We start from the raw sequence: 26,591 nt of genomic DNA on the forward strand, positions 1-26,591 counted from the left end.
CTATATTAACCTCCTGTGAACCTGCGTCCTCATATGTGGACATTTCATTTTAGGTTTTCTGGACTTTTCATTCTGCTTAACAATAACATGTTGTCCTCAGTAGTACGCACTCTAGAAAAAGAACAATGCATCAATCAGTGTAAAAATCAGATGGCAGCATCTTGGTAAAGTCAATCAAGACACAAGTGGATCAGGTACTAAAGCTGATCAGATTTTATGGCTAAAACTTGTTTATTTGTGCTTCATAATGTTTGTAGTTTGATAACTACAACTCTGCTAATCAGGAAGTATTCATTTGAAAACGAATAGACTTTTACTATCGTTCTTCAAATGAGAGGGTGTAAATGTAAGGATATAAAAAGTTTTATTCACTGGTGAGTTAATTGCGTTATACAGTAAAATCCACCCATTATTTTTTTTCAAAAACTAATTCCTGTTCAAAGACGATGCTTAGTTTTTGTACTTATCAGGTCCTACAAATCCAAAATATCTAGGAGAAACTAACAATACATACCAAACAAAAGCTTAAGTCTCAGGAAGTTAACACATTGTGACCACAAACTAAACATTACAGAAGTCACAAAGTCAGAATTTACTGCATTTTTGTTGCTGTACTGGATCATGTAGATAATTATGGAAGCCCTGAACCGCAAGTGAAGAAATTTTTTTTTGAGATGTTATCTTGTTATTTCGAGATAATATCTCATTATTTCGAGATAACACACCTATGTAAAAAAAAAAATTATTTAAAAAAAAAAAAAAAAAATTTTGTTTTTTACATAGGTGTGTTATCTCGAAATAACGAGATATTATCTCAAAATAACGAGATATTATCTCGTAATTACGAGATATTATCTCGAAATAATGAGATAATATCTGAAGAAAAAAAATTTTTTTTTTTTATTCTTTTTTTTTTTTTTTACATATGTGTATTATCTCGAAATAATGAGATATTATCTTGAAATAATGAGATATGATCTCGAAATAACAAGATAACATCTCAAAAAAAAAATTTCTTCACTTGCGGTTCAGGGCTTCCGTAGATAATAATAGATTTAAAAAAACAGATAATAATGCAGAGTGTTGTGAGCTGGCTGCTGTAGACTCCAGCTGAAGATGATACTTACCACAGCAGGGAACAAAGCGTTTAGGTGGTGCTCCACACAAGTGTATGGACACCTGAACACTACTCCCACATGTCGTTTTAGACAATCTCTCTCCAAAAGCAGAGCCGTTTATCTGCTGCCATAACAGCTTCTCCTCTCCTGGTGTTAGTCTGTCCATCAGATGTTGGAGCCTGGCTGCAGTGGTTTGCTCCCACTCAGCCACAGCAGCACCAGTCAGCTCCAACACTGATGGTAGCCAATCAGATGAGGCTCGCAGCCATTCTCCAGTTCTTCCATTACATCCAACAGTGTTGAGAAATCTCAATTTCTTTATGGAGGTGGATTTGTACACGGGGAAATTGTCAGATTGTAACCTGAATGTTGCCTCATAGTTGGAAGCATGCTATCATCTTAAATAGTATTTCATGTTGTAGCATGAATATTTCCTTTAAATGGAACCAAGTGAAAACCACTGAAGCAAGAAAAACAGATACAGATAAATTAATAATAAATAAAGCATGTGGACAGGGGCGTCTATATACTTTTGGCCACATCATATACAGTATAATACAGTATAACATAGTATAATACAGTATAATAAACTATTATGTTCCTCCAGCAGAGCAGGCTTTACAGGAACGCTGTGAATCATTTTCTAAACTTGATTTAATTCAGTGAAAAACATTTTTAAAAATGTAAAAGCCTGGTAAAAGTCTGAAATGTTTGTTTTTTTTATCACATTTTTTTCAGTTTTTCCTATTTTCATGGTTTACCAATCAGTTGTTTCTCAAGGAAAATCTCTCCTGTAACTTTTAGGGTTGGAGATCTATGGTCTGAAGTTTTATCAGAACTGACAGCCTTCATACTGTAATACAGACTCATATACAGACTTATACAGACTCATATACATACTCATATACAGACTCTCTCTCTGATAGTCTGACTGAAACAGCTTGTTTCTGTGTGACCCCTGTGTGGGCAGAAGAGGGTCAGGTCTAGCTGTGATGTAACACTGAGTTATATCTTGTAATGTAAAGTAATTGCACATCAGTATTCGTTGTTTGATGCATCATGTAAAGGAAATCCCACTCTGTGTGCACTTTTGCAAATGTGTCTTATTAAAAGAGCAGTGTGCAGAATTAGGGGGATCTATTAGCAACAGTCATAATTATGTTTTCATAAGTGTATAATCACCTGAAACTAAAAGTCATTGTGTTTTTGCCAATCAATTGGCTGTAATCTGCAACCTGACCGCTAGAAGCCACTGAATCCTGCACACTGCTTCTTTAACACATTAATCAGATCAAATGAATGCATCAGTCTAGACCAGCAGTTCAAACTTTTTTAGCCACGCACCCCCTTTTATGTCCCAACCGGGTTGACGCACCTCCAATCCCCCACACCTTCAAAAAAAACAAAGTGCAATAAGCTTTTTTATCACCATATTAAAGACCAGAACACACATATAATAAAATAAACACCATCACAACAATGAGCTCTCACATTTGAATTAATCTGAAACACAGTTTCAATATAATGCAACAAAGTTATGCGCAAGCTTCCACTTTTAAGAGCAAAGAGGATGATGACAGGCTCAGGATCAGAGGCAGAGAGCAGATAAATTGGGAAAATGTTATAATATTTTTAGCCACGTTGAACAAAAATTGCAGCACATTTAAATGAGCGTGGAGCTAAAAACACAAACCTGTCATCATAACACAGGCTGGAAAAATGGAGATAACTTCTACGCTTCATTTTAACATGAAATGCATTTTGAATAGCCTGCATTTATTAATAATTAATATTACAGTTTTTGATTTAACATTTTACAAAGAAAATTATTATTTGCACGTCTTTATTGTGTGTGTGGGAAATTGTGTAATTATCAGACCGCCATTACATTTTTCATCCTCCGCACCCCCTGGCAGCCCTAGAAAAAAACTTCTAAATGAAATGCTTAAAAGTGCAATTCACTCGAGAGTACAACAGAAAAGTCCTGTGATTCTATTATACACAAGACAGTAAGTTTTGATATTTACAGCTGAGGAAGCAATCATGTTAGTGTTATTGATCCTATAGAGCTTCCCTCTGAAGAGATTTGTTGTGGACATTTTGAGCTATATGCCAATATACAGTAGAGGAGCTGGTTAAATAAAATGTGAGGCTGCCAGAGGAAGTAAGTGCTGTAGTGTAAATGTGCAGAAAAAGCTGTTAAGAAGTTGCTGTGGTGTCAAGTACATCCATATGACCAAGCAGACCAGCCTGTGGGAGAGAGATAACATATGGTGTCATTTAGCTGGCGGGGGAGCTGAGCTACTGCTACTTCAGGATCAGCACTGTTTATCTTCTTCTTTTTCAAAATAAAGCACCCATCTGTGGCTCGGGTCACATGTCGTCAGATTGTTCCATCCAGTCAGAACGCAGTGAGTAATGAATCTGCAGGAGTCTTGCTGTAGTTTAAGAGTTTTTTTTGCCGTTTCTCCAGAGACGCCCCGACAAGTCGATAACAGTGATCGCAGGACGATTTGGCATTCTGATTATAGGCTGCTGGAATATTTTTCAGCCACCTTTTCTACCCTGTGAAGAACACGATCACATTGTGTAATGAGGCGGATAAACTCAGTGAGGAATCACTGGCCCGGAGAAAATGAGACCTACTGTGACGCAGCCTGTCACTCCAGTGGAAACGCTCCTGGTTGCTAATGAAGTCTTCTCTTATACAGCGTCACAGAGCTGGATGCTGATTTGTGCACTGATGCAATCAGTGTTTACTGTACGGTCAATCAGTTACTGGCAAAACACACACACACATCACGCTGAGTCTGTGAAAAGGTCAGCTGTCAATAAAACGCACGTTGTTGTTGTTTACAGCCGTAATGACAAGCATGACGTCTCTGCACAGTTTACAATAGAAGGTTATATATTAGTATAGGGGCAGAAATCTATATGAAATGACAACTCCTTTGGATTCACGGCACATTCGGTTTATTTGCTTTCTCTCTTAGAGTTCAATGAGAAGATCAATATCACTCTTATGTGTGTATTCAGTATGGAGTTGGAGGCAGTTAACCTAGCTTAGCATAAAGGAAAGTACATGTAGCAGTGGCGCTAAACCTCGCTAACTAACATGTATTCTTGTACACAAAAAGAAGAGTTATAGTGGCCTATCTGTCTTCTCATCTCGACTCTTGGAAAGAAAGCAAAGACACATTGCCAAAAACTTCTTTCTCCATTCTCCTTATCTATCTCAGCTCGCCACCTTCTTAACTAATACATTTTTATTTGGTAGACAAAAATAGTCTACAATTTAGCAGATGCTTTTATCCAAAGTGACGACATTTTTAGGACGCAAGTGTTTTTAGGACGTAAGTGTTTTTAGGACGTAAGTGTTTTTAGGTGTTTTTAGGAAGTAAGTGTTTTTAGGACATAAGTGTTTTTAGGTGTTTTTAGGAAGTAAGTGTTTTTAGGTGTTTTTAGGACGTAAGTGTTTTTAGGAAGTAAGTGTTTTTAAGACGTAAGTGTTTTTAGGTGTTTTTAGGACGTAAGTGTTTTTAGGAAGTAAGTGTTTTTAGGACATGAGTGTTTTTAGGAAGGAAGTGTTTTTAGGTGTTTTTAGGACGTAAGTGTTTTTAGGAAGTAAGTGTTTTTAGGTGTTTTTAGGACGTAAGTGTTTTTAGGAAGTAAGTGTTTTTAGGACATGAGTGTTTTTAGGAAGGAAGTGTTTTTAGGTGTTTTTAGGACGTAAGTGTTTTTAGGACGTAAGTGTTTTTAGGAAGTAAGTGTTTTTAGGTGTTTTTAGGACGTAAGTGTTTTTAGGAAGTAAGTGTTTTTAGGTGTTTTAGGACGTAAGTGTTTTTAGGAAGTAAGTGTTTTTAGGTGTTTTAGGACGTAAGTGTTTTTAGGAAGTAAGTGTTTTTAGGACGTAAGTGTTTTTAGGAAGTAAGTGTTTTTAGGACGTAAGTGTTTTTAGGAAGTAAGTGTTTTTAGGACGTAAGTGTTTTTAGGAAGTAAGTGTTTTTAGGACGTAAGTGTTTTTAGGAAGTAAGTGTTTTTAGGACGTAAGTGTTTTTAGGACGTAAGTGTTTTTAGGAAGTAAGTGTTTTTAGGACGTAAGTGTTTTTAGGAAGTAAGTGTTTTTAGGACGTAAGTGTTTTTAGAATGTAAGTCTTTTTAGGACGTAAGTGCTTTTATCTTGTCTTGTCTTGTTTTATCTGGATGGATGATGCGCTCTGTTTTTATTGTGTCCAAGTCTCGCTTTCCAACATTCAGATTTCAAGTAAACTTCTCTTTGAGGGTTCTAGTCTTTAAGGACAGACGTTCTGGGTCACAGCGTCCACAGGAACACCACAGCAGATGCTCCTCTGACCCTTGTCCCTCTCTCTCTCTCTCTCTCTCTCTCTCTCTCTCTCTCTCTCTCTCTCTCTCCTCTCTCTCTCTCTCTCTCTCTCTCTCTCCCTCTCTCTCCCCCTCCCTCCCTGTCTCTCTCTCTCTCTCTCTCTCTCTCTCTCTCTCTCCTCGCCCACTCTTCAGTTTCTCGGAGCTCTTCATCCGTATAGTCTGGCTCAAATGAATATGGACGGCCATCATTGTAGAAATCATGTAAATACTCAGCCATGACATTGAAAAACTTTTCGATGACAGCCACACAAACTTCTCTCTCCAAGTCTCTGACTCACATTTCCACCGTTACCTTCTGGCAGCAAGTCGTCTTTTTGTCAGACTTGAACAAGGAGACTTCTCCTCCCTGTCTGTAATGTTGTCAGACACTTATAGCAACAGTCTGAGCAGAAACAAGCACTGTTAGCGGATGTACTTTGCCCTTGTAGCTGTTCACAGCTGCAGCACTCTCACCCAGTACTGGAACCGTTTCAAAAGTTGTTCTCCAGCAAAAGACACTTGAAAGTGAAAAAACACTGAATGGGCCCAAATTGAAAAATCCAAGGATAGACCAAAAAAAACAAAACAACAACTTTCTTTTGTAACAAGTAATCTGTTATAAGTTTTGGCTCAAGTGTTTTCTTTGTCCAAACCTAACTCTTCCAGGTTCATTTTAAAAAGTTAAACTAATACATTGTTGTCTTTGTAAATATGTATTCAACTATACAGCAACGTCTTTGAAATCAGGGTTTTACCTTCAAGCAAAGCTGTTTTATTCATGCTTCACCATCACTTCCTCATTAGTAGCAGAATCCCCATTGCTTGTAACTACGATATAATTTAAGATAATGGAACAAAAACATCATATAATTCATGTTATCACAGTTTTACTTTACACACATTTGGATATTTTCTGGCCTGAATTTCATACCAAGGCTAAGTGATAGAAAGACATTTTAGAGACTGGCTCATATACTCTACATCTTGTGGAGAGATTCGTGAACATCGAGTAATTTCAACAGTAAATTCATCAGTGGATTTAATATGTCCCAGATCCCCTCAGACACAGTGAGCCATGCTGAACCCTGAAGGGGAAATTTGATCCCTGTGTCTGATTAAAAACACACAACAGGTCCGTGGAAGATAAAAGTGTTGAGAGAATAACATGATGACTGCATAAGAACTGAAAAAAAACTCACTTTACCTTTTCCCTTGATGGGGGAAAGGCCTTCACTGACTCAGAAACAGCTTGAATACTAAAATTGCATCTTTCTCACTCTTTCTCTTCCTCTATGCATCTATTTTCCTCATTTTTAACCCTCTGAACCCCATTCTCATAATGTAGGATTTATTTGAAAGATCACTAAAAAAAACACAGTTTAAAGTAGTAGGAAACTGTAAAAACAGTCTTTATCGTTGGAATTTGAACTTCCCGACAGTCCTTGAACATATCATAGTATGTAAAAAAAAAAGTAATCAAAGTGAGGCTTAAAATAGTGATATTGTGATATGTATTTCTGTCAAAATCTCTTTACTCCACATTCCTCATTTTAAACATCTCCAAAAAATAAACCATTTGGAATAATCAGATCCTGTTGAAAACATTAAATTCTGCTCCTCAGTGACACTGTGAAGCCATGATTGATAAGTTTACACAGAGCAGAGGGGAGAGGACAGGAGATGTTGGACAAATGTAAAAAAAAAAAAGTTCAATATGTATAGCGTTTGAAGCAACCTGGTCTCACAGGAATCTGTGAAATAGCCACGGATTTCGCTTAACTCAAAATCCGTGGAATAGTCACGGAATCGCTCAAATTTCCGTGAAACTGACACGGATTTCGCTACAATGCAAGTTAATGACAGTCATATCCCGTGGCTATTCCATGGATATTTTTTCCTATTGGTTTGTTCCAAGTCACGTGACTTTCAAGGTCCCGGCAGTCAGAACAAAAAACATGTCGGACAGTTCTCTCTTTTTTAGTGAAAAATCAATATTTTGACTTAGTTTCTGCATAAAAATGGATTTTGATCACATTTCTAGCGAGAAATATGTTTTATTTTCTAAATATTCACTCAGTGAATGTACATAATCACTTTGTGGTGAAGATCTCGCCAGAAAAATATGACTGTCATTAACTTGCATTGTTGAGAAATCCGTGTCAGTTTCACGGAAATTTGAGTGATTCCGTGGCTATTCCACGGATTTTGAGTTAAGCGAAATCCGTGGCTATTTCACAGATTTCTGTGAGACCAGGTTGGTTTGAAGATTTGGAATTTAATTTTTCCACAATTTATGACATTTGTGGGCACTTGGAAACGTGTGTTCATATAAATTCAATTTTATTCTATTTAAAAAGAAAGAAATAATCAGAGAAAACACAGAAACAGCTCGGGGTTCAGAGGGTTAAAGGCATTTATCTGAGAGGCTGTCCCACTCTCACATAAAGATATAACTACAGCATAAATAACTAGTATCTGTTGTCATAAAAACCTTCGTTTTTAGAAATCCAGACATGGCTGTGTATCTGCAAACACACCTTTGCACTGATAAGAGAAGCTCCTTTCTGCACAAACTGCAGCTTCTATCTAGCAGCTCATTTTTTTCCATCTTATTTATGCGGCCACGTCTTGTGAGGACCAAGAACATAATGACAGGGTGCACCGCCTCGCTGCATTCACTGCTTTCTCCAAAAAGCCTCAAAATAGTGGTTGCACAGATCTGTGATTACAGTCATTTGTGCGGTGATTTGTAAAGAATAGTTTGTTTCTCTCACTCACCTATTCTGCTGAGTAGAAAGTAAACACAGAGAATTAACAATATAGGAGGTTAAGACTGTCAGTGATGCAAAAGCCTTGCAATAAAGGCTATTTGTGTGAGCTGTCGACCTCTGATTGGTTCTGTTTTTCCCCTGTTTTCTCAGGTGAATGAGATTTTTTTTAATTATTTTTATTTAGAAAGGGAAATTTCAATCACATACTTCAATTACAGCCATTGTCTTTAAAGGACATAGGAAAGGATGGATGTAGAAAGTTCAAATGAAATCAGATCTGATTGGTTTTACATACTCAGTCCATTTGGTCCAGATCTATTTATTAATTTATTGTTTTTAAAATTGTTTTTAAAAAAGCAATGAATCTATTTATTTTAGTGTTTATTCCTGTTTTATTTATTTTATTGTCTCTTGTTCTGTTTGTTTATGTACAGCACTTTGTTGCAGCTGTGGTTGTTTTAAAGTGCTTTACAAATAAAGTTGAGTTGAGATCTTATACAATTTTTCTTTTTCAACTCTGAGGGAAAACGATATCTTCTCCATAACATAAATCTCAAAGACAACTTCAACCCACTCAATAATGGTGGGAGTTTTTTTCCCCAGCTTTTTTACTGGCTGCCAATAGTATAGCCAGCAGATTTTTTGTCTTTGATGTTCCATGTTTCACACAATATATTGCCCAAATACATAGTTTCACATTTAAATGGAATGTTTACATTAAATACATTTTCAATATGTTTGTGGATCTCTTCCCAGTAAGGTCTTATTGCTTGGCAGTCCCAAAAAAATACGAAAGTGGTTGGCACCAGTAGACCCACAAAGTCTCCAACAAGCGTCTCCGCTGCCTTGGTACCGTTTCTAGGCATAGGCGACTTAGGCGGTCGCCTAGAGCGCCATCTGCTGGAGGGCCACCGCCAGTCACCCTTGAGGGAGAAAAAAAAAACAGTAATAATTTTCAATGCCCATTGTCGCCCTCGCTTCGTGTTCTGTCTTAACAAAAATAATAAATATTAACAAAATAAAGAAACAGATAAACAATGACATTTTCTTGTCATGTGACGTGTGGTCATTGCCTTGCCCCCCTTTAGATGGTCAGACCGCTGTCACAGACGTGAGGTCACATCAAGTGACAGACACGTTATGTTTTGATAAATCTTGCAAGATGAAACAGACGTCAAAGCTCTCCAGTGCACAGTATTGAAAGAGAAGAAAAGAGGAGGAGGAGAAGAAGTCCCAATCTTTTTTTAAATGCCTTTTTATGTGAAGACGTTTCATTTGTATTAGCTTGCTAGCTAGGTTGAAATACAGCAATGCTAGCTTAACATAGTTAAGCACATTTTTTGCGGGGTTTGCACTTTCATTCTGTTTCTTGTCTCTAACTTTGTTAGCAGTCTCCAGCTGTGCTTCTTTGCAAATTGACTTGTAAGTTAATAATTATATAGACAGACAGTTGTATTATATAGCCTGGTTGGCACCATGGGCAAACAAAAACGGGAGTTCCCCACTCCATGAAACAGCAAGCGGAGCTGTTCAACACAAATGGATCTCACTTTGGCCACCAAATGTGCTAGAGCCGGCCCTGGGTGTGATAAAAGAATCTAATTATATTATATTTTATATATATTATATTATATTTATTTCATATTTTTCCAGCAGAACTCCAGCCATGTGTTTGACCCGGTTGAGAACCATTGTAGCTGGCATCTTTTCTCCCAGCTCTCCTGTGTGATCACTACCTTACTTCTTTTTCCCATTTCTTTTTTTATGTGTTCTGTGTTTCAGGTGAATGAGATTTATCACGACGAGTCGCTGGGAGTCCACATCAACGTGGTCCTGGTGAGGATGATCATGCTGGGCTACGCCAAGGTGAGTTTCATACTCTGCTCCTGTTTCTGATTTGTTTTGTTTTGGGAGTAAAAAAGAAAAGAAAGAAAATGACAGAACCTCAGTCAGGAGAAAATTGCCTCACAGATTGCAAGATGATTGGTGTGTGGGAGAAGATTGTACTGTAGCTGAGACGCATTCTAATGCTCCTCTGCTCCGAGTCTGATCACGTCACAAAGAAACCAAAGTGTCAGTGTTTAAAGCAAGGCTGCAACTAGTGATTATTCTCATTGTCAATAAATCTGTGAATCATTTAAACGCGGGGTGCAAGGCTGCAGCACGACACCACTAAACACACTTCAAACTGAGGTTAACCACAGAAACAGCCTTTGAAATATTTAACTTCACTGATGGATAAAACATAAAGCAACAGTTTATTCAGCAAATCAGCACAAAGAAGCAATGTAATGAGTAAAGAGTTAAAAGGCCTGTGACTAAATTACATTAACCTAAAATGGTAAAGGAAAATGAAAACACAATATACAGGTACATCTATTTTTAGGGATTGTAAAGGATTTATCATCCTTTGTTACCAAGAAAATACATAAAATGACCAAAAAAGACCAAAAATACCAAGGAAATGCATAAAATTATCAAAAAAGGATGTAAAATGACCAAAAAAAGACACACAAAATTACCAAAAGACACACAACATAACCAAGAAAACACACAAAATGACCAAAAAGACACAAAAATTACCAAAAAAAGACACAAAATTACCAAAAAGAGACATAAAATGACCAATAAAACCCCACAAAATTACCAAAAGAGACACTACATAACCAAGAAAATACATAAAATGACCAAAGAGATACAAAAAAGACGCAAAATGACCAAAAAGACACAAAAATTACCAAAAAAAGACACAAAATTACCAAAAAGAGACATAAAATGACCAATAAAACCCCACAAAATTACCAAAAGAGACACTACATAACTAAGAAAATACATAAAATGACCAAAGAGATACAAAAAAGACACAAAATGACCAAAAAGACACAAAATTACCAAAAAAAAGTAATTAAAGGGACATTCCACACACAACAGAGACATTCATATAAAACTCCCATTAAACTTTCATATCAAGATGGAGGCCACAAAATATCGTCACGAGGGCCGCAATTGGCCCGTGGGCCGCTAGTTTGAGACCTATGGTGTAAAGGGACGAAAACTTCCGGTTTTAACGCGTTATAAACAGTCATAATCAGTTAGTTTTACCTTTCTTCTTTACTGCTTTAAAAGCTGAACATCGTCACTGTCCTGGATCTCTTTTGAACTGGAACATATCAAACCTTTTTCCGGTCAGGTCAGCTATAAATAATCTATGACCGTACATTACAGTTTTTGCCGATCTATACATTTTAACACCATTTGAGAGATCAGCACAGATCAGCCTGAACAAACAGTCCCAGCAGCAGCAGCAGCAGGGAGAGCTGTCAGGACATGCTGGAGGTGTTGCTCCCATTGATCCGACCCAGAGGTGAAGCATCAATCCATCATTACCGCCTCTTACAGCAAACACACACTAACACCAACAAACTGCTTCTTTTCAATGCTCAAAGTCTTTTTTTTTTAGTTTTAAACTTCTTTTTATTTCCTTTCATCAGGTGCTGTCGTATATCATCAAACTTTATTGCGGACTCCAACGTCCAAATAGACAAACAATCACATAGAGTACATAAAACAAACATAACATTTTAAATTTAAAAACATTATAAAAGGAACTTTTTTAACTGGTTTCTTGTCTGAATTTTGCCTGAAGGAAACATTGTAGCATTGATCCATTGAAATGAATTTTTTCAACAGTCTACGTGTATGAAACTATCAAAAATGAAGGTTTACTCTCCTATCAGTAGGAATATATTTTTCCCAGATGGAAAAGGGCCAGGAAATGACGTTTTGAGTGATTTTTTGTGACGCAAAATGGCAAAGCTGTTCCCTTTGGAAAAGTCTGCAAAACAGAGTTTCAATATGGCCTCCTGGAGGTCATGTGACACATTAAAGCATTGCTATTGGTTCCCTCTACTCTTCCCTCTTTTTTTAATCACTCAGAAACATGCATTGTAGAAATATGACAGGCCAAAAATGGGACAACACCGTACCTTAGAGGGTTAATTAATTAATTAAAAAAAATATAATTATAATAATAATAATTGACAGAAATAAAACTGACACATTAGTCACATCGAAGGTTATATAAATTAATAACATATGAAATGATTGGGAACCATTTAGTCAGGAATACATCCGTTTTCAAGTTTAACCTTGCACACACACACACACACACACACACACACATACACTACCGGTCAAAAGTTTTAGAACACCCCAATTTTTCCAGTTTTTTATTGAAATTCAAGCAGTTCAAGTCAAATGAACAGCTTGAAAGGGTACAAAGGTAAGTGGTGAACTGCCAGAGGTAAATAAAAAAAGGTAAGCTTAACCAAAACTGAAAAATAATGTACATTTCAGAATCATATAAGAAGGCCTTTTTCAGGGAACAAGAAATGGGTTAACAACTTAACTCTATGGAGTCTTGGGCTATTTTGTCCATTTTTGAATTCCTTTCATGTCTTTGTAAGTCTTTTTGTGTCTTTTTTTGGTCATTTTGTGTCTTTTTTAAGTCATTTTGTGTCTTTTGGTGTCTTTTTTGTCCTTTAGACCAACATAAAATGTGATTTTGAATTTTTTTTTTACTTTCAAAACACTATCATGCTCAATAAAGAATTTTAAATGTTGCAAATGTTGTTAATTTCAGAGTACACTGAGACATTAAACTGCATCATTTTCAATTAAATTGTGAAAAAGTTGGTGTGTTCTAAAACTTTTGACCAGTAGTGTACATTCAGTGAAATCACACAGATGTACTTTCACATGACATGTTTGTGATGGAAGTTCACTTGGACATTTTACTTTAAGAGTATGAAGAGAGAGGTTATCACCCCGTGTTTCACACTGAGTCTACACTGAATGCTGCTCATATTTTTCCTGATTAATCATTTATAACGTTCATTCAGTCAGAGTTGAGCTGTAACCGTTTCCCTCTGTTTGCCTCCTGTCAGTCCATCAGTCTCATAGAGAGAGGGAACCCGTCGCGGAGCCTGGAGAACGTGTGCCGCTGGGCGTTTGTGCAGCAGAAAGGCGACCCGGATCACGCCGAGCACCACGACCACGCCATCTTCCTCACTCGCCAAGGCTTCGGGCCCACGGGGATGCAGGGTAAGAGCATTCAAATGAGATCAGTGTGTGATGTGTGACCTGCCCTGTGGAGCTGATGTGAAGGAGGTTAGTCATCTTCATACACAGCAGGAAACGCCTTCTGTTGTTCATCAGGACACATTCTGTGGTTTACTCTGACATTCACGGTTAATGAAGAGGCTCAGACTGACCTCGGCTCATTTTAAAGGATTACACATCTCGTCTGGATCTTAAAGGTTAAAAACCATCAGGCAAATGTCTTGCTGCACTTTAATAATGTGGTTATATTTAATAGAGATGCGGTTCTCGTTTGTGAAATGTGTCCAGATTCTCACTGATTCTACATTTTTAAATGCCTCAGTGCTTGAGGTCAAAGCAAAGGGCTTTCTTTCTAAAAAGAGTGTGCAACAACTCTTTTTATCACCAATATTAATCCTTAGAAGTCTAAGCATTCACATTACTTAACCCTCTGGAGTTTGGGGCTATTTTGTTGGTTTTTGACTCCTTTTCATTCTGCCTGTATAAACCACTTAAAAATCTTCACCATGACGTGTTGGTAGCATTGTTTTCAGCACAAGCTCACCTATATGACCTGATTATTATTTCATTTTGGCTTACTGGATCAACGTTTTGAACACAAAAAAGTACACAAAAACACAAAAAAATTACAAAAAACACATAAAACATGAAAAACAAACCAAAAACACACACAGAATTACAAAAACACATACAAAACACACTCAAAACACACCAAAAACACACAAAAAAACCCACAAAAATGACAAAAAACACAGATAAAAACACAAAGAAATTACAAAATACAACAAAAAAAAACAATGAACACAAAAGATTGCATTACAAATGCTAAATGCACAAAGCTAAATTAGAAAAATCTCTGCAAAAAAAAGTGAAATCGTGTTAATACACTAACATCCATTTATTGTTTACTGTGGGTGTGGAAATGAGGCTTGTGCACACAGTGATTTGGATTCATAAAACAGAATCAGGCGTGTATACGTGCAGCTTTTCAAATCTAATTAAAAGAATGTTTATGCTCATCTGACCAGTTCGGTGCACCTGAGCCCAGGTGCTTCATGCAAATGCTGTTCTAGTTTGATGCCACAAACCAACAAAACAGCCGCTGAACAAGTCTGTAAAGTTCCAATAAACATGCTTCCTGTGAGTTAATGACACATTATTTACAAAGTACAGATCAACATTAAGTGCAGTGTGAACAAAACACGACATGAATGCAACAAAATTCATGTTTTTGTTGTGATTTGGACCAAAGAAAGTAGAATCCATGCGGTTTCATGGCTTCAGCGTCAGTTGAGGCATGAAATGGAGCCAGTGACAGTCAGTGTGATGCAGCTGAGGCTGAAGTGGCCAGTGACCCGGTTTACAACGCCACGCAGCACCTTTTATACAAGATGGGCTGAATTATTCTCCAGTGCCACTTCAGTACAGTAGTTCACACTTTCATACATGTTGTTGTTGTTGTTGTTGTTGTTGGGAATAAGATCTGAGGCTCCTGTCCATCAGACAACATGGAAAACATGCATCATGTTCTGGTGTGTACAGTATACAGAAATTAGATTATCATGAAAAAGTTCAATATTTTTTGTCAATCATTCCAGAAAGTGAAACTCATACATTACATAGATTCATTACACATAGAGTGAAATATTTCACTGTATGATCAATTTCATTTCATGTCTCTTTTTGGTAATTTGTGTCCTTTTTTGTTATTTTACGTCCTTTTTTGGTATTTATTTCCTTGGTATTTTATGTCTCTTTTTTGGTAATTTTGTGTCTTTTTTTTGGTAATTTTGTGTCTTTTTTTGTATTTCTTTGGTCATTGTATGTAATTTTTGGTTATGTTGTGTCTCTTTTGGTAATTTTGTGTCTTTTTTATGTCATTTTACATCCTTTTTTGACAATTTTATGCATTTCCTTGGTATTTTTTGTCTCTTTTGGTCATTTTATGTATTTTCTTGGTAACAAGAAATAATTGACAAAAAGTATAGAACTTTTTCACGATATTCTTATTTTTGAGATGTACCTGTATTCTGTCACAGCTCAGGTAGAAACTCTGGAGAAAAGGTGCCATCAGCAGCTGATCAGAAACAATTATGTGAGAAAACTTTCAGCTTCATGTTGTCGTGATGGGAGCTGCAGGTTGAAGTGTGTTAGAACTTTTTGCCTCCGTACACACATGGACAGATTATGCCACCTAGGGGCCTGAGGGCAGCCACTCCTCCTGGGCATCAAAGATCCTTCAGCCTCATTTGACCCTGTGGACATGGAGCAGATCTTTAATAGGTTGGTCAATAAGTAGAGTGGTTTAATATCACTGAATGTGGGATAATGCTGGGAATCAGGATGTCAGGACGTCTTTATCGTAATATTAAATTCATAGGATTTATTTTTTAAGGTGGTTGTTTATTTCACGGAATCAATAAAAAGCAGACATTCAAATCTGATTATTTTATCTACTGAATGTGAAAGTTTTTTGCTTTTTATTGCAATCTACTGTGATATCCTTCTCAGCCAGTGTTAGTCTTTATGTTGATGACCTCCTATGATATACAGCGTGTCCATAAAGTCTCTTTACCATTTAAAACAATTATTACAAAGGCAATTGATTTTTTATTCACACTGCATTTGTGTATTTCAGGGACTCTGTTGGTTAAATAGGTAGTGGTGAATGAACCCCTATAAAAAAAAACTCCTAAAGTGAAGGCACAATGTATCATGGTTTATTGAACCAAAAAAACAAAAAACAATTATTATTTATTCATTATTATTTATTTATCATTATTTATTTTTTTATTTATTATTATTTATTTATTATTTTTTAATTTATTATTTTTAATTAATTAATTAATTAATTTATTATTATTATTTATTCATTTGTTTATTATTATTTTATTATTATTTTCCATTTATTGTTATGTTTTTCATTTATTATTCTTTTTATTTATTTGAATTATTATTTATTTGAATTATTTATTATTCTTTTTCGTATTTATTATTATTTATTGAAACAAAAAAATCTTTCTGTGGGGTTTGCCCCCATGTTTCTCTTGGATGCCTCTGAGGTTGATGGAACACGATAAAGTGTCTTCCACTGAAGAAAACAAAATGCAGCGCACTTACAGGAGCACCTAAATAAATAAAGAAACACAATCACTGGTAACAGCTGGTGCACTTTATATTTATTTATTCCCACACCTGCCCCTCAAAAATCCTCATTCTACCACTGCTAAAGGAAACACTGAACTGTTTCACCAGACGATGAATAAATAGCAACCTGTACTCAAGTAAGAGTAGTTACCACAGTGAAAAAGTAAATATAATGCAGAAATAACGTGAGAGGCGAGTCCCAGGCAGCAACTAGTGCAGTGCCCACAGGAAGTACAGTATGTAAGTAAAATGCTATCTTTCCGTCCGTATTATGCTTAGCTGTCAGTTAATAAAGTTTTGTTTTTACTGTTTTCAATGGATCAAACTGATGCAGAAGAAAGGGCTTAAATCTCCGCTTAGCATGCTAATGGTGAGATAGCACATTACGCAGTATGCTGCACTAAAAGTACATTAACATGAACCCAATTAGCTGATATACTATATTGCATGTAAGTATCTCATATCAAATGATTATAGGCTTCACGCTAAGCAACATGAATGTCATCCCTGAATTACATAGTAATGCAACATAAGAAGTGAATGAAGCTAAATCTCCTTAGCTTAGCATGCTAATCCCGCTACAACAACGTCTGCAGCTCCATAAAACACTTACTTTTCATAAGGTACCACACCATCCAGCACATACACATTGAACATTGATATTCACTGGAAACTATTTGAATATTATTGGAAAATGGAACCTTGTAGCCACTTTAAAACTCCTAAAGATAGGTAGGCTAAATAGACTTCCAGATGAGATGAGTCAGGGTGGGAATCCAGAGTGAATTGTGTTCCTGACCAGGTGTAGGCCTATCACACAATGGGGCGGAGCTCCACTAAAAGGGGGCGGAGCTCCACTAAAAGGCGTCCGATCGGAAACAGTGCAATGCTGCAACAAGTTCTATGTAAATGATGACATTTTGAAAAATTGAATAAATCTTCAAAATTGAGGATGCACACCTTCGTGCCACACACACACACACACACGCACACACACACACACACAAACACACACACACACGCCTTTATTTCCTTTGTCTTATCCATCTTCATTATGTATAAAAAAAGTTGACAAAGACGAAAATGAAGGACATTTTCACTATAATTTTAGTTAGTTTTGTAACCACACAATACAGTTTCAGTTAATTATCATTATCATGTAACCTTTAACCCTTAAAACAAAGTCTGAAATCTCAAAAAAGTCTTCAAAGAAGTGAGGACCGGCCGAAATGTCCTCACTCTGTTGGTTAAAAACGTGTTCCGGTCCTCACTATGTAGGAAGTACAAGAAAACACACACACACACACACACACACACATACACACACACACACTTCTTGCTTTTATAGATAGATATACACAACAAAATAAATGACACAAACCTGTAGGAAAATGACCACCGTCTCCCTTTAAGTACAGCACCAGGGTAAATGTACTGTGATTAGTGAATGAAGTGAACTTAGTTATGTTCCACCACCTCATTTAAGCAGCCAAACCCTTTTATCTTTTTCATCTTCACCTCACTATCACCTCACATGTAAAAGAAGACTACTATAGAGGAAGCGTGAGCTGTTTTCTCCTCCCACTAGGCCTGGCCCAGATGAAGAAAGGTCACTGTTTGTATTTTGATGTGCAGCAGGCGATGAATCTCTTCCACACTGTGCACGGGAGAATTGAAGCATCAATGGCAGCATGAAGATCAGCTGGCGACTCCTCCACTTATAAAAGCCAGCAGACACTGTATTTGTCTGCTGTCCCCTGCAGGAAGACTCTCTAATTGGACTGAGTTCAGAGCTGCAGCAAAACATTTTACCTACAGCATTAAATTCACCCAACCACTGTCTTGTGCAATCACTCTGGATTCACATTTCTGTCAGTCTAGTGCTTTATAGTTCTGAAAAGAACTGCAATAAACGTAAATAAACGTAAATAATGACAAATAATACAAGCAAACCAGTATTTTTTACCCATGAAAGATCTCATTGTTAGCACAGTGTCGTTAAACGTTCCCTTATCTTGCTTTTTTTCTTTTTTCATCTTAATTTAATTTCTCAACAGAATGAATGTGCACATCAAATAAGCAAAGATATTAAATACCTAGAATATAAACAGTAGAGCTTGGATATACACTGCAAAAAGGTGTGTCTAAAAACAAGAAAAAAACACTAAATCTGAGGGAAATGATCTTGCTGCATGGACAGATAATTTCACTTGACAAAATTTCTTAAATTAAGATTATTAAATCCAGAAATAAGCATGTTGTACGCTTTCAAAAAGAAATTAACTCTTAAACAAGATAAATTAAAGCTGCAAGCAGTGATGAACTTTAGATTTAGAAGTGTTAGATAACTTATCTATCTTATAGTGTGATTAAAAACTTAAATTATGGTAACCACTGAGTACATACAACAAATCGGATTAAGATATCTCATCAATTAGCTTCATAATAATCGTTTTAAATTGCAAAGAGACTTTATGGACGGATGCCCTGTATATTTCTATTCTGAAGCTCTTTCTCAGTAGAAGACAGGAGAGAATATTAGTGTTCCCTTCATCCACAGCTATAGGCTACATTATGTCTATTTCCCACCAGTGGACATAAGCTGTTTGACTGAATTCATCTATTGATTGGTGCCGCTACTGTCAGGCCATTTGTATTGCAGTTTTATGAATGCAAAGGGAATTGTATTAACTCTATGGAGTCTTGGACTATTTTGTCAATTTTTGAATCCTTTTTATGTCTTTTCGTGTTTTTTTGTGTGTCTTTTTTGTATCATTTTGGCTCTGTTGTTGTCTTTTTTTTTAGTTATTTTGTGTCTTTCTTTTGTCATTTTGTGTCTTTTTTGTCATTTTGTCTGTTGTTGTGTTTTTTTTGTCATTTTGTGTCTTCTGTGTCTTTTTTGGTCATTTTGTGTCTTTTTTCTAGTCATTTTGTGTCTTTTTGTGTCTTTTAGTAGTCATTTTGTATTTTGTATTTTGTCTTTTTTAGTTTTTTGTGTCTTTTTTGTCATTTTGTGTCTTCTTTGTGTCTTTTTTGTCATTTTGTGTCTTCTGTGTCTTTTTTCTAGTCATTTTGTGTCTTTTTGTCTTTTGGTAGTCATTTTGTGTCTTTTTTTGGTCATTTTGTGTCTGTTGTTGTCTTTTTTAGTTATTTTGTGTCTTTTTTGTCATTTTGTCTCTCTTTTTTGTCATTTTGTGTCTTCTGTGTCTTTTTTCTTGTCATTTTGTGTCTTTTTGTAGTCATTTTATGTCTTTTTTTGGTCATTTTTGTGTCTTTTTGCCGTCATGAAGAAGTCATGCTCCGGCGCTTTCGTGGACTCCAGAGGGTTAATAATATTCTGGCTATTGTGTTTCATCAGTTTCAAGCTGAAATCTACTGGGATGAATAAACCAGTAGCCGCTGCCTGCTAGAAAATCAATCAATATGTCAATCCACACGCTGCAGCTTTAGTCATCAAGGACATGAAGACACGATTGGCTTCATGGCTTCCTGTAGGACTCCACTAGTCAAAGGCAGAATTATGTCAACGCCATCTGGGGAAAAAAACATCCCACAATCACATCTCTGTGGTCCTCCCTGGAGCCATTGTTATATTCTGATGAGCACGGAGCCACGCTGCCGGCGAGCTGTGTTTAAGCCTCTTTGTTTGAGTGTGACATGTTTTGAAATTGAATCATCTTCACAGGCTGAAATAAACAAAGCAATTGACCAGATTTCACCCCACAGACAGTGAAGCGACAATAAGAGGTTGATGGTCAAGATGGGATGGAAAGCTGTGCCTTCTCTAAACTATAAATCTAATTCATCAAACAGCACAAAAAGGACAAACAGAACACGTCCCGGCTGCGTTACGTTGGAGCCTTTTGTCCAGGTTGTGATCCTGCATTTTCTCAGTAACTCTACCTGCAGCATTAATAACCATCAGATGCCTCTCACTTGTTTCTTCTGGAGACATCTGCTCTAAACAATCACTGTTTTGGTGCTTTGTCCAGCTCAAAACAACATTACCATAGTCTGTTTACCATACAAATGGTGCATCAGAGAACTCTGGCAGCTGCTGTAGTGTCAGTTTGAGCTACTTTGCAGCAGATTAAGCGCTTTAAAGCGATGCATCCTTCTGTAAGGCGGAAAATATCTATTTAAATGGACTGCAAAAATGTGCTGAGAAATAGGTCATTCTGTCAAGTGGAGAAAAGCTTTCAACAACTTGACAAAATGATGCTTTTAAAAGCACATTTACATGTATTATACCTACAGTATGTATAAGGGTTTGGAGTGCAAGGTCTTGCTTTGTTAAGGGGGTCAAAGGTCAGGTGACCTACTATGTGAATACATACTCTGCTCAAACAACCGGAGATAATGAGCTGTTGAATGGAGCATCTGGCTCTGTGATTAAAAAGTCAAATGTCAGGGAAAAGGATGAAAGACTGAAAAATCGTGATAATAAGTCAAAAAGGTAAAATGACTCAGCATTATATTCTCTAAGGTCGCTTCCACATATAAAGTGGGGGGAGGAATTGCAATTGTTGAGAAATGCATTGAGGAAACCTTTAAAATTAAATAATCTGACTCCAACATAAAATCCTCACCTATTTCTCTGCACCGATCGTTTGATGGGGAAAGGATAAGCAGGAGACGTCCAAGTTCTCAGTTTAACTTCACTTTATTACAAGAAATGTGCAGTTACAGAGTCTCTGGGTTCAAACTACACGTCCCTGACATGACATTACACTGTAAAAAAATGTTTGTAGAAATAACAGTAAAACTCTGTCAAATACATCAGAAATAGGGCGGAAATTAAAAATTGTACATCACCGTATTAGACATTTTTAATTACCGTAAATCAAAGAATAGCTCAAAACTTTTACTTTTTTCTGTCATAAACTGGAAGAAACATGCAGTTTTGCTGTAAAAATATAACATTTTCATGCAAAATGTATGGAGAAATACCATGATGTGTGAATGAATGACACAATTACCCTAAAAATAACGGGAATATTCAGTCTAAATTACAGTTTTTGCTGATATCTACATTTAAATTTAGAATAGAAAATCCAGTCACTGTAATTTTTACGGTGAAGTTCTGGCAACCAGAGCTCCCGGTATTTTTCCGTAAATTAAACAGTATTTTTTTACAGTGTAGGCTGGTCAGTTCATGAAGTCTGGATGTAGTCTAATTTCCCTAAACCCAGTTTTATAACCTTACAGAGGTTTAATAAACAATGTAGGTAGATGTCTCCAGAAGTCGCCTCCATTCAATCTGTTGATTTGTCAGTTTATTCAATACGTGGACACGTCATGTGTTACAACCCAGTTTGAGTCTAGGAAAAAGAGAAGATATTTATTGCTGAACAGCAAAAATGAACGAGAAGTAACAAAAGGAGAACCTTCTTCAGGCTAATAAAGTGATACAAACGTGAGGCAATGGACAAAGGGCTGCACAAACAAAAATACATAAGTGCAACCACCCATAAACTAGTGAATCTAACAAATGGAATAATCTAAGTGTGGTGCGAAGAAATGTGAAAAAGAAAAACTAAACCTAATGCCCAATGACTTTTTTGAGTCATTGGGCACAATTTGAGTGATTCCGTGGCTATTCCACGGATTTTGAGTTAAGCGAATCCGTGGCTATTTCACGGATTCCTGTGAGACCAGGTTGCCAAGGACGTAGCATCATGTCACCAAGCAGAGAAGACAGTTATCTTTCTGCTCAGCACATCATGTCCATGACCTGACCCGCAACAAACTTTCAAATCACAAACTCCTGCCTTGATATGACCTGCAGAGATATTACTGGAGAACAGATCAGCTCAGGTGTGAACGCCCCCGTAAACACCACTCACAGAGAGTGGAAGCTTTTCAAAAATCTGTTAATACATTCATTTAACCAATTCACTTTCTTATTCTGGGTCAATTTGGGGTCAGATCCTGCAGCTACAGAGCCGTGTTTCAGTCACAATTACAAACATTTCTAAAGCTGAATGATTGGCAACAGAAAAAAAAAAAAAGAAAAAAATACAACAGACAATTGGTGAATCCAGCAAGTTCTCCTAAACCGCTCGTATAAGCCGCTTAAGAACAAATCTGTTCTTTTTTGGTTCTTGTCCTGGATTGACTTGCAACAGGCTTTAATAATGAAAAGAAGTGTCTCAACTTTTTTGTATCCTTCTCTCTCCATCTTCTATTTTATTTTATGTCCGTAAATCTGCATTCCAAACATGTCATATCCTGTTTTTCATTATCTTGGCTCCACTTTTTGGAAACCCCAAAGTCTGTTGATTGGAAGACTAATATTCTTTAGGAAGTTTTAATTAAGATGGCAGCCTCCCGGGAGAGTTTCCCGCTCTTCACCAAACAAACTCTAATCACTGTCTACCAATTACACCAGTGCTTTTGGTGGAATGACACACACTGCACACATTCCCTTATCTTCTTCTACTTGATAGCGACTTTTTGTCCTGAAACAAAAAGAGTTTATTAACTTACTGCAGCAAGTTTTCCTTCCAAATGTATTCTGTTTTTCTCCAACCAGTTTCTGCCAGTAACATGTTGGTGAACTGGGGCTGGATGATGGAGGTTTAGTTGGAACATCAGGCCTTTTTATTGCTGCTCACATGTAACTGGTGAACTCAATCGATCTGCAATAAGAAATATAGGTCGCACGACTATCACACGACAGAGAGAGAGAGAGAGATGCAATCATTCACGCTCTCATTCACTCCTACGGGCAATTATTTTTAGAGTCACCATTTAAACCTCTGAAGTCCAGGAGATTTTGGTTCAAACTTGTCAACTTCCTATGCATTAATTTCTGTCTCTATTCAGCATCTTTCAGTCTGTCCTTATATCACATGCATGGCTCCTTTTTCTCCACACAAACTTGGCTATCAGTCAGATTTTTCATTTTATTTTAATTAACAAAGTATAAAGCTGCCAGGAACCCAAAATACAAACAAAAGACACAGGTGTCTATGGAAATGTACCATTTTTTAAACCATTTTTACACGCAAAAACAGCAGAAAAAATAATAAATAATAAAACTACAAAACAGTCTATTTGCATATAAATTCAAAATAGTAATAGTTTTCATTGTAGAAAGAAAATTCACATTTTAAAAATGGTCTAGAAACATAAATGTCACACTGTGAAAGCTCCTATGATTGAACTTTAACTGGCTTTCTCAGCTTGTCTACATATCATATATAAATAAAGTTATTACTGTAAATAAAACGTGTATTTTCAATAAATAGATGGACTCCAGAGGGTTAAACCTAAGCTGACGGTGGAAGGAAGCCGACAACAAGAATTAGTTTTTGTTTTGTGGTATATTTTCTGTTACTTTTAATCATAAAGTCCTCTACTTTATTAAAAGGCCCCAGTATGACCTGCTGATTGTGTAACAGCCGGTTTAAACCAGAAATAACGTACTGTAGGATGTGGGATTTGTCAGATATTTGAGGTGTTTGGAAGCAGAATATAAACAGTATAAGTTATATCCTTTTAAGGTTAAAAGTAGAGCTAGCAGCGTGCACATGCACAGAAAACGAGCCCCATTAGTTGGAGGTGTGGGATGTTACAATTATGGTTCACAGAATGTTTAAAAACGCCCAGACACAGAGAGAAAGGAGAGAGAACTCAGGGCTTTATTGAAGATGGACATCTTTTTTCAGCAGCTTTTAGGATTGACAAAGTGTTCTTCCTCAGCTGTACCTGGGCAGTGTAATTTAATGTCTGATAATAAAGAAAACTAAAAGGAATATCCACATGCTCTTCGATTCATTTTCTCACTCAAGAGAGATAGTAATTCTACTACAGTTTTTAGACTTGTAGAGAAAACTTCTCACCTCACCTTCACAACAAGTACAAAAAATACAAATACAACTAGGAGGAGTTCGAAAAAGTAGGTTTGCAACATTTCGCGAATTTGCGAAAAAAAACTCTAGGCAAAAATGGGCGTGGCTTATATCACGAGATTCAGCACAACTCAGTGAACGTGTGGATATAAGTTTTTTGAATGTGCGATAAAGTATGTGGGAGTTATTAGCCAAAACACACTTTCCTTTATTATAGCGCAACCTAGTGGTGGAAATTCAGGATGACAATAGATTATAACATTTTTCGCCAGGTGTGACTTATATTTAAAGTTTCATGAGTTTTGGGGTATGTTCAGGCAGTGAAAAATGCGATCATTTGGGGAGAAGAAAAATAAAAAAAATAAAAAAAAAGAATAATCATTCGAAATACAATAGGGACCTCGCAGGTCGTTGCCTGCTCGGGCCCTAAAAATCATGTTAGCAAAGAAAGAACAAATACTGTAAAGACTAGAACTGTCTGCTTTCACAGAGCTGCACTCAAGTAACGAGATGCAGCAATAAAGTGTTAAAAGTTGACCTTTGAGAAGACTTTGTTGAGACTGCAACTTCAGTTATGAAACATAGCATGACAAGTGAAATGTAGCTTTATAAATCCTGCGTAGGTTATCAATGATGATGGTGATGGAGCCTGAGAGGAAACCTGCAGGTCGTAGAAGGTTTCTCTGCTGCAGCTGTTGGCATGAGGTCATAGTATGGAGGAAATAGGGCTTCAGGTGATAACTGAGTTTCCTCTTCTGGTCTGTAGCAGCTGAACCAAAAGTGATTCACCCACACTGTAAGGGGACAAAACTAGATTTTAAAAAGTGCACCCACCAGTTCCCAGAGTAAATCACACTCCTGGGAAAGCATAACGCATGAAAAGTCAATTATGTCTCAGGTAGAACTGAAAGTGTTTGTGCTCCTGGATGCCATACAGTACTGTCATTTCTGGGTTTGGTTTGTGTTTCTGTTAGTGCTGGGAAACATGGACCAAAAGTCATATCCCAATATATTTAGGCTGAATATTGATATACGATATATATCCTGATATTTTTTATAGCAAAGTGAGAGCAAATGTTCAGTCAAAGTCAAATATGACATGTCACAAGTAGTTTTATAGAAACCGGTTCTTTTCAGTGAACATAAATACTGTATAACAGAGAACCTTTTAAAAAAAAAAATCAAAGCTCCATAAAGTGCACATTTAAATAAATAAAAATCTTAAATAAAAATAGCCTATGAAATTAACTAGTCCAATCTTTTTTCTGAAATAAATATATTTATATGAGAAAAGAATAACAAACATTACATAAGAACTAAATATGACTAAACCTAAACTGATTTTTGAACTTCAAAATCCATAAACAACTTCCCTCCCTCCCCCCAACCCTGAACTTGGAGTTAATCAGTTTATGAGAACAATGATACTTTGATCCTTTGGAAAATAAAAAACACAAAAAGCATTATGTAAAGTATACCTGTATATCATCTGGTAAAAGTGGACACATAATCGACTGAAATAAATAGAAGAGAGTGAGAGGAAAGAAAAAATAAAAATAAAAAAGAGTGAGAAACATACCTATCCTCAGAATATACATATAGTATGTAGCCTATATATAAAAATAAGAAAAAGAGAGTTGTTGTGTATGTAAAAAACAATTAAAAAAACAAACCCACAGAAACAAATGTTAATATATAACCAACATAAATTAAATTAAGTTAAGTTAAGTTAAGTTAAGTTAAGTTAAGTTAAGTTAAGTTAAGTTAAGTTAAGTTAAGTTAAATTAAATTAAATTAAATTAAATTAAATTAAATTAAAATAAAAGGTTACAGTCTTACCTGGTAGTTAGATTTGAGGAGTTAGGAGATCAGGTCTTGATTCCAAAAATATGATGAATTAATTCCATATATCATGAAAAATATGTTGTTGTTTTTTTGTTTGAATATATATGTGAGTCTTTCAATCGCTAGGCAAGAAGAAAGTTCATTAATCCACATATTCAAAGAAGGACAATTAGTACTTTTCCAATGTCTGGCAACAAGATGTTTCACATGTATTTTCTGTTGAATTTTCACTTAATATTAAGACTTTTCTTTATTTGATTTGACTTCAGCATCAGTGGGGCTGTGTGGTTCTTGTTTTGGTATGAGGGTCAGTTTGTTGTTGTCATGCTGAGATAAACGGTGAGAAGAAGATGGTTCTGATGTCTACA

General features: G+C 36.3%; 1 protein-coding gene across 1 annotated transcript in view; it reads left to right on the forward strand.

Annotated features, from left to right (window-relative positions):
* adamts3 (ADAM metallopeptidase with thrombospondin type 1 motif, 3) overlaps positions 1 to 26,591 on the forward strand; it is a 270,315-nt gene that overhangs the window by 128,992 nt on the left and 114,732 nt on the right. Inside the window, exons 6-7 of the mRNA XM_059338163.1 lie at positions 10,037 to 10,120; positions 13,201 to 13,357. Of these exons, the coding sequence (XP_059194146.1) occupies positions 10,037 to 10,120; positions 13,201 to 13,357 (241 nt within the window). The remainder of the gene's footprint in view (positions 1 to 10,036; positions 10,121 to 13,200; positions 13,358 to 26,591) is intronic.

This window comes from Centropristis striata, chromosome 7, assembly GCF_030273125.1.
Source record: "Centropristis striata isolate RG_2023a ecotype Rhode Island chromosome 7, C.striata_1.0, whole genome shotgun sequence".
NCBI classification, from domain to species: Eukaryota; Metazoa; Chordata; class Actinopteri; order Perciformes; family Serranidae; genus Centropristis; species Centropristis striata.